At 34.1% G+C, this 10,000-nt stretch overlaps 1 protein-coding gene across 2 annotated transcripts in view; it reads left to right on the top strand.

The window, feature by feature from the left end:
* The window catches only part of LOC106872383 (protocadherin beta-15), a 259,461-nt gene extending 250,390 nt beyond the window's left edge, over positions 1-9,071 (top strand). For both annotated transcript variants that reach the window (XM_052973068.1, XM_014919364.2), the window contains 2 exons: positions 4,361-4,520; positions 8,468-9,071. In XM_052973068.1, the coding sequence (XP_052829028.1) occupies positions 4,361-4,520; positions 8,468-8,748 (441 nt within the window). In that variant the 3' untranslated portion in view covers positions 8,749-9,071. The remainder of the gene's footprint in view (positions 1-4,360; positions 4,521-8,467) is intronic.
* Positions 9,072-10,000: the final 929 nt, after the last annotated feature.

The following is a 10,000-nucleotide window of genomic DNA, read 5'->3' as shown; positions in this document are numbered from 1 at the left end:
TTAAGCCATCAGTGCCAAATAAGTGGCACCAAAATGGCTGTGCCAAAATGTCTCATATCCAGGGCAGAGATCACTAGTGTCATGGAAGGAAAGGCAATAAGAGGAGACAACTTGTCTGTGGGCCTTTCACTACCTTAGGTGTGTGACTTCATGTCTAATGCTCAGGCGACATTTCTATGGATGCAGTCTGGACATCTGTAAGTCTAGCATCTGTATGTGAAAGCAGTACTCCATTATCAATCCCACCTTATCTTTGTAGAGGATTGGCATTTGTTTAGCCCAGGTCAGCTCTGATTAAACAAACTTATGATCAAAAACATTTCAGCCATGCCCATCCCATCCTTTGACACATCAGAGAGACTACATTATCCAGTACATCTTTCTTTTCAAAGACAGACTGTGTGTCTTCTAAAGGAGATTTGGCTGCTATTTCTATGTGGCTGCTATTGTTGTTTAACCCCAAATCTGTCCTTGTGGAATATGACCAAAGGTATTCCATCAAGACAATTCTATCTATTTGTAAACCAAGAGTCATATAATTTAACATAAACTTTTATGTTTTTAATGGTAAGAAGATCTGAGGGAAATTTCATTGCTATTTCTATGTTGCTATGAGTGTTATTTAACTTCAGGTTGAGTTTGCTCAAAAGCCTTCCATCATGACCAACCTGGCTATTTGTGAATTAGGAACTACATCATTCAATGTACATCGCTTTTTAAAAATGGTCAGTAAAATTTGATGAAGATACTGCTGCTGTTTCTATGTAGTTGTCATTGTCCAGCCCAGTTCTACTTTAATTGAGCCAACTTACAATCAAAGGCAATCCCAATTTTTTATACATCAGAAACCATATTGCTAAATATATTTTACTTTTTAAGATGGTGGCATATATTTGAGGGAGATTTGGTTGCTATTTCTATGTTGTCACCATAGTTCAGCCCCACTCTACACTGACCAAGCTAAGTTGTAATCAAAGTCTCTCCAGCATTACCATCCTATCATTTTGCATATCAGAAGCCATATTGCTCAGGCGAGCTGGTAGAATCGTTAGCACGCCGGGCGAAATGCTTAGCGGTATTTCATCTGCCTTTATGTTCTGAGTTCAAATTCCGCTGAGGTCGACTTTGCCTTTCACCCTTTCGGGGGGTCAATAAATTAAGTACCAGTTAAGCACTGGGGTCGATCTAATCGATTAATCCCTTTGTCTGTCCTTGTTTGTCCCCTCTGTGTTTAGCCCCTTGTGTGGGCAAAAAAGAAATAAGAAACCATATTGCTCAGTGATTTAAAAAAAAAATATGGTGGAATGTATTTGAGGGAAATTTAGCTGCTATTTCTTAAGCAATTGGATAGAGACTCCCTTGTCAACGTGCTTCTCAGTGTGTCTATTAATAGGAAGATTTGATGTGGAGCTTTTGCTATGATTTTTCTAAGCTTCTTTTTTTCTTTTCCTTCCAGATCTGTCATTGATTTTTATATTTTTTATCTATTCCACCATTCTTCAGTATTGAGTTGTCTGTTGATTATCCAGGCTCCTACTGGCTCCATTATCAGACATTGTTAGAAGCTAAAATAAGATATTTTTTTCTTCAATACCTGTCCTATATACTAGATACATTAAGAACCAATGAAAATCCCACTGTACAGTTACATGGCCTGCTAGATGTAGCACCAAATCTGCTTCAAATCTCTTTCTACTGTTTTTAAAAAAAATAGATATTTGATCATTTTACATATTTCTAGTAAAAATGTGATGGTCATGTATAAAATTTGTTGATCAAAAAATCTACTTCAACAAAGCTGACCTGAGATTAAACAGCCACACCTAGAGTTAAGGCAAACTGATAAAGGAGTGTCTATGTGGTTACTCAATTATTAAGAAATAGCAAAGAAACCTCTTTTGAATCACATCATACCATGTGACTGAAAGAAGAACACTTTGGACAATATCATGTGTGAGTATATACATATGTATGTATTTATGGATGGATGGATGGATGGATGGATACACATACAACTAATGAACTAGGTATTATTATTTGCATCAATGAAACTTCAAACAAGATAATGCTGAGCCAATCTGTTATTACATACTTCTAACTTCCGCAACATGAGCTGAGTCCTACTTTCTTTCTGTTGTACAACAGTGTGTGTGTGTATGTGTGTGTGCATGTCTGTATGTGTGTCTACATGTGTGTGAATGTGTCTGTGTGCAAGTGTGTGTCAGGGTGTGTATGCATGCATGCACGCGCACATGTGTATGTGTGTACACACTAACTTGGAAAACTAAACAATGTGTTGTGGATAGGTCTGCTCTGTGAAGCTGACTTGGGGTAAATAAACAGCACCCCTAGGTGCAATTTGTAGCTTTTCTTCTTTTTTTTTTTTCACTTGCTATTTAACTCTGATAGAAACTTTTCTTTATCGAAGCTGTGTATGGCTTACAACCACAATTTCTTCTCATCAATGTTTTTTAAGGTTGATCTGTACCTACTAAGAGAAGGGAGATGCAGCTATAGACTTTGTGTTCATAACCAATTATCTTCCCTCTTCCTGGTTAAAATGATTTAATCTGGTTCTTAGAAATAGCATTACAGTTGGCAGACTATTTGGTAGGTATTTAATTTACGCACATTTTAGAGCACCAGGATTTCATTCACATTCTTTATGCCATTATGAAAACATCTATGCTAGCTACAATTCCCAACTTAATATTTGTGTAATGGGCTTTAAAATACTCTACAAAAGTTACATACAATACCCTTGTCACTAGTTCTCACTAGAATTCTATAAAAAGCTTTTCTTCTGCTCACCCATTTATTCTGAACATATAACATATATAAAGGTTACAATGGTTGTCATGTTACCTATTAGCAACTTAATAGTTATAGTGATTTCTTTTGTTTTGGCACAAAACCATTTAGAGAAGGGAGGGACTTAGTTGTTGTTGGGTAAGTCAGTAGCATACTTACTTTATTGACCACAGATGGATGAAAGTCAAAGCCAACCTTCTTTATAGAAATAATAAATATTTTTTAAAAGAGAAAACATGATTTAAAAAATTCAAGACAAAAGATAAAAGCACGAAAGTTAGCAATTATAATCATAGTAATGTTCAATATGAAGACTAATGTATGAATTCAATTGTTTGCATGAAGGAAATTTTCATTTGTATTGAACACTATATAACACAAGGTTTTGAATAAAATAAAGTAAAATATAATAAAAAGCATGTTTTCACACAATAAACTGAGAAACTGAACTGAAATGAAAATAATGTATCATTATACAGAATCTATTGCTTACTGTGCCACTATGCTTCATTTCATGACAAACGCCAGGAGGAAAAATGAAGGTTGTGATGCTTGCAGGAAGTATCGTGGTGGTTGTAACTCTATGGCTGGCTTACCTGCTTTGTTGTTACTTAAAAAAAAAGAAAAAATGGAAAACTATCTATTGTTCTTCATAAGCAATTTGTTTCATTTCATTTCAATATATTGTAGTGGGCTGGTTCCTCCTTGAAATTATTCTTTTCTTACTTCAGATATCATTGTTCTCACAATAGTTTCCATTTTCTGCTTGTCCTTTAAATAGTCTAGAACCTTTAATACAATATCTTCTCTGCCTAATACTATTTCTCAAATCCTGTTTATTTCTACTCATTGTTAAAATATGTTATGTATTTTTTCTTCAACAAAATACTTATATTTTCTTCTTTCATAAAATATTTGATTAGTTTTATACATATATTATGTGTTTTTGTTTTTTGTTGGTTTTTACTATTCTTCATTGTGGTATGATTTTATTTTCAGTATACAGACAAATCAGGAAAAATCTCAGTAGAATTAGCATAATAAATTTTCTTGTATGTTGTTGAAAATTTTAATTTATTTAATTCTTCATTTTGATACCATTAAATGAGATGATGCTGTTTATGCTATTACTAGTTTTAATAATTATTGCTATTTCTGTTTTCATAGAATTTGTCAAACAAAATGAAATACTACCTATCATTTGAACTTTGTTCTTCCTTCATAGACTTCATTTATTGACCAGTAAACTGTGGTGACATCTCTAAAACTAACAGTAACAACATAATATTAGTATTTAAGAAATTTACAATGTTTTCAGTTTTGGCATAAACAAAATGATGGTTTTGTATACAATTTGGCAGAGAAAAAGATATTTCCTTTCTTGTTTTCCCTCTTCTTTTTGTAAATCTCCTGCCAAAAATGATATTTTCAGTATATTATATTGGCAACAGCTCGAAAGTCTTTGTGAAAATTTTTTTAATGATCAACCAATGAAACAGTATATTTTTGAATAAATCCACTTTTCTCTTTCATTTTTCAATGTTGACAGACAAGTCCTCAGCAAGCAACCAGAAAATCTTTTGGAAGAACTGATAAAGAAACTTCAGTAAATCCTCCATACCGCTACAGTGAGATGACTTCAATATCTTATACAGAAAGTGGAACTGGTTGGAATAAAGCAGATGAAGGACACTGCAAATTGCTGCCAGGTAGAAAATATACCATTATTGTATCACATATACCTACTATTTCTATAGAAACAAACAAACTAGTAGTCTTAGAAGCATATATTAATTATTCATAATATTCTATTGCTCTGGGTAAAACATTAAACCATAGGCATACTGAGTATATAGCTCAGAAGTTCAGGAGATTTGAGGAATATAGAGTTACTACTTAGGCATTTCCAATGCAAGGCCTGCTTTGTGCCAAGGTGGAATTACTCATCAAAATCTCCATTTACAGTTGAAATTGTAGATGGTCCTGTGACTCAGATATGATTCACATAAGTCCACCAGTGTGTGGATATGCCCTGATGCCATATGATCCAGTCCCTCTGCTTAAAGTTAAATAAGTCCCGTGCATCAAGGATAAGCTTAGGAGTTGGAGACTAGCAGAATAAACAGTAAATAAAATTGGTAAAAAGCAATGAGAAATCACTGCTGCATCTTTCCTGAGAAAAATCATGTATCTTTAGACTATGGCATGGTGGTCCATGATTGCTGATACTTGTAGGCACATATCTTTCATCTTTCTTACTTGTTTCAGTCATTAGACCATGGCTATACTGGGGTACTACCTTGAAGAATTTTTAGTCAAATGTATTAACCACAGTACTTGTTATTTTAAAGCTCTGTACTTATTCTGTCTGTTTCTTTTGCCAAACCACTAAGTTACAGGGGTGTAAACACACTAACACCAGTTGTCAAGCAGCAGTGGGAGACAAACACAGACACACACACACACACATGCACACATGTACACACACACATTACATGCACGCATGCATGCATGCATACAAACATACATACATACAATGGGACTGAACCTAAAACCTTGTTTTCGGGAAGCAAACTTCTTACCACACAGCCATGCCCACACCTATCAAAGTATTGTTTTTTTATTTGAAGAAAGTTATTTTAAATATAAAAGAGAAGGTAATGAAGGTCAATTAACAATACAGAATATGGAAGAAAATAAATATTCTTTTATTTCTATTTTAGCAGCAAATCATCTGTCCTTACTTTCTAAGTTCAAATCCCATAAAGGCTGATTTTGTCTTACATGGCATTGATAAAATTAGAACTAGTTGAGCACTGGGGTCAATGTGATCAACTTAACCCCTACCCTGAAATTGCTGGCCTTGTGCCAAAATTTGAAACCGATGTTTCCATTATAACAATCTGTTAACTGTCAAACTTTATTTTTCTGTTGCTCCAGTTCACTCAGCTGTAGAAATTAATGGTGACATCACTGGTGCCAAGCTGTATCAGCCTTTGCCTTTCCTTTGGTTAATATCAGTGGCGTCGAGAGGAGGAGGCTGCTATGAATGGGTGACTCTTGGTCTTCCATAAAATAACCTTGCCCAGACTTGTGCCTCAGGGGGTAACTCTTCAGGTGCAATTCCAGTCATTCATAACTGAAGGGGGTCTTTACTCTTTACCCTAATTGTTAAATGGACAATTTAAAATAAGAATTAAACAATAAACATCTTTAAAATGGTTATGACAAAACAAGTCTCACAATGTAGAAAAAAAATGGTAGGCTGCAACAACAGCTAAAAAAATTTGCTATGAGCATCTCCGCTGCTCACACTATACTGCATAGTTTAAACATTGCAGCCCACATTTCTTTAGCAAGTAATCTCTATATATATTACTGTAGTTTTGTTGATGTCTGCAGTTTACTTCACTTTTCATCTTTTCAGATCAAAGTTAGAGTATATTAAGACCAAAATATTGGAAAGATTTATTTTTCCTAAATTTAAGTCACTTTTGTTACTGTGATATTTATAAGTATGAAGGCTGCAAACTGGCAGAAATGTTAACACACCAGGCGAAATGCTTAGTGGTATTTCATGTGTCTATATGTCCTGAGTTCAAATTCCACTGAGGTTGACTTTGCTTTTCATCCTTTCAGGGTCGATAAATTAAGTACTAGAAGATCTAATTGACTGGCTCCCTCTCTCAAAATTTCAGGCCTTGTGCCTAGAGTAGAAAAGAATATTTTTTTTAAAGGCGGCAAACTGGCAGAAACATTAGCATGCTGGACAAAATGCTCAGCAGTATTTTGTCTGTCTTTATGTTCTGAGTTCAAAATCTGCTGAGGTCGACTTTTCCTTTCATCCTTTCAGGGTCGATAAGTTAAGTACCAGTTGCATACTGGTATCGATCTAATCAACTGGCCCTCTCCCCAAAAAATTTCGGGCCTTTTTCCTAGAGTAGAATATTTATAAATATGGCTGTATGGTTAAAAAGTTTACTTCCCAATCATATGGTTTAGCATTCAATCCTATTGAATGGCACATTGGGCAAGTGTCTTCTCCAGGTCAATCAAAGCATTATGAGTAGATTTGGTTGATACACATGTCTCTCTGTAAGTAGACGAATTTTGTATCTTTTATCTTTCACTTGTTTCAGTTAATAGACTGAGGTCATGCTGGGGCACCACCTCGGAGAATTTTTTAATCAAATGAATCAACAGCTGATATTTTTTTTTTTAGGTGTCGTACTTATTTTATCAGTCTCTTTTGCCAAACTGCTATGTTACTGGGATGTAAACCCACCAACACTGGTTGTCAAATAGTAGTGAGGAACAAATACGGACACAAAGACACAGACAAACAGACACCTCAACGTACACACAAACACATGATGAGACTTCTTTCAGTTTCCGTCTACTAAATCCACTCACAAGGCTCTGGTCAGCCCAAAGCTATATTAGAATACACCTTCTCAAGGTGCCATGCAGTGGGACTGAACACTATTTATCTATCTATCTATCTATCTATCTAGCTAGCTAGCTATCTAGCTATCTATCTATTTAAAATGGGATGTCAGTGTTATTTTCATTTTGCGTAATTTAGATGGCAATTTATTCACTGTACCCTGTGTGTGTGTGTGTGTGTGTGTGTGTGTGTGTGTGTGTGTGTGTGTGTATTCATAGCCCTGCTACTCATTGATTCCCTGTGTTAAACCATCTTACCCATGCCATCATGGAAAGTGAAAATTGAATTTTGAAATTTTGTATTGTATTATCTATATTACAACGTAATAATAGTAGAAATAAAGTGCATAATACACAATGTAATAATTATATTTAATAGTATGTAGTAACTAAATTATATATTATGCATGTTATTGTGTTGTGTTGTGTATGTGATTTCCCTGTCCATGGTGCAAGAATGGTTGGGAACAGCTACTCAGCAGTTTTAAATCATATTTTTAAATAATTGTGGTGTGCTGTGACATATTGGTTGAGAACCACTGTTTTATATATATGTGTGTACTTAATTAAACTTAGCTTCATTTCGACAAAAAAGCAGAAGATTAAAATTTTTCAGACATGTGCACTGGATATCTGCAGTTAGTGATGGTGCAAATCCTAAAACAACCCCATCATAAATTGGTTGAACAAACAAAAATTCATGATGACAGCCTGTCCATGTCAATTAGAGGCTCACTGGAAACTAAAAAGATCAATATGAGAAGAGCAGGCCTAACCACACTAGCTGCAAGCAAAATTCTGTTCTGGCTTTTTTTTGTGCTACTGTATCATGTTTCTTCTTCAATTTCCTTTTGTGCCCAAGGTCAGCACTGCATGTTCTCAAGCAAGGAGACAGGCTGGTGAATAGTTTGTTGCCAGAAGGTGGAGGTAATTGAAGGCTGTCATAGTCCATTAATGATGGTCATTGTGATGGTGATAGAAATCAAGGGATTTCTTCCAAGAGTTCTTGCACCTTTTTCTCAGTGTCCCACCTGCATGATAATCAGTTGAAAGTTTGCCATTACAGCACAATCTTTGGTAAACAATGATCCATCAACCTAGAAACAAAATATAAATCACCTTGTTATAATCCTAACTTTATTAATCTGATTACAAAAATTGAATAATTTAAATGAAAAATGATGTTACATTCTCTTTTCTTTTACTTTAGGTCACACATATTGCCAACCTGAGAAGTTCAAGAACACAGGTAGGAAGTCTTTACCACAGACAAACAACAGATCACAGGACATAAATACCTTGACCAGGCCGTCTTATCAGGCCAATATTAATCAGAACACTCCTTGCAAAGATGTTATTGATCTAAAGTCAACACCAGTACATAGTAGTTATCCTAATATTCCTACAGAACCATGGAACATGCCATCACAGAATAGTTTTACAACTTACACAAAACCACTCCCAGCAATACCAAAGATATCAAACACATAATGATATTTTGATATTTTGCTGACATAACTCTTTTATAAATACTATTTTCAAGAAGGGGAAAATGGTAAAAATGCAAAGACACATAACGAGTACACAAGAACTGTATAGGAAATATATATTCAGTTCAATGTTTGTTGTGAAAGTTGTGAAATAATCCAGATTACCAAACCCTGAAATATTTCAAACTCTATAGAATTTCTTGGTGGTCAACAAATTGGAATAATGTGACAATATTTATATGTACAGTAAATCAACTTTCTGCATATATGTATATATATATATATATATATATATATACCATGTATGACAAAACACACACAATTGCACACACATACACTTATACATACATATATGTATATATGTATGTATATATATATATATATATATATATATATATATATATATATATATATGTATATATATATGTATATATATATATATATATATGTACGAATGTATATATGTATGTATGTATGTATAGATGTACATATGTGTTTATATATATATATATATATATATATATTTATAATATATGCATACATGTATCGATAGGTGTAGAGAATGGAGAAGGTAAATCTGTACTAACTGACTGTACCAAGATCTTTTGGACTGCATGACTTCATTACTATGCATGCGTGTGTATGTATACAGATATAGATATTTAAATGCTTTCTGAAATAAACATATGCTTCATTTTAATGGCTCTGAGGAAGCTAGAGGATTGTTGCACAAGCACTCAACTCTAAGTGCACTTCTTATAGCAAAGCCAGCTGTAAAATAATGAAGTCGATTTTGTGGATCCTGTTCCTTTGTCATTCATTAATTAAAATTATGCTATGTAACCACTTAATGCTTTACTCTAAAGCAAATGTATATTGACTTTTAACAACTGGTTATTAGTATTGCTATGCCTCAGCAAAATTATTATACATATATATATATATATATATACATATGCACACACACACTCACACACATATCAAGAGTGAGGGAGAGAGAGAGAGAGAGAGGGGAAGAAAATACTTATATATGAAAACATACATCTATGTAACCATACAGCAAAATCATAATACATACATATATATATGTATATCATCATCATCATTTAACGTCCGCTTTCCATGCTAGCATGGGTTGGACGATTTGACTGAGGACTGGTGAAACCGGATGGCAACACCAGGCTCCAATCTAATTTGGCAGAGTTTCTACAGCTGGATGCGCTTCCATATATATATATATATATGTATATATA

Source organism: Octopus bimaculoides, chromosome 14 (assembly GCF_001194135.2).
Source record: "Octopus bimaculoides isolate UCB-OBI-ISO-001 chromosome 14, ASM119413v2, whole genome shotgun sequence".
In the NCBI taxonomy this organism is placed as follows: Eukaryota; Metazoa; Mollusca; class Cephalopoda; order Octopoda; family Octopodidae; genus Octopus; species Octopus bimaculoides.
Note: the sequence above shows the minus strand (reverse complement) of the source record. Positions and strands in the feature narration are given on the sequence as shown.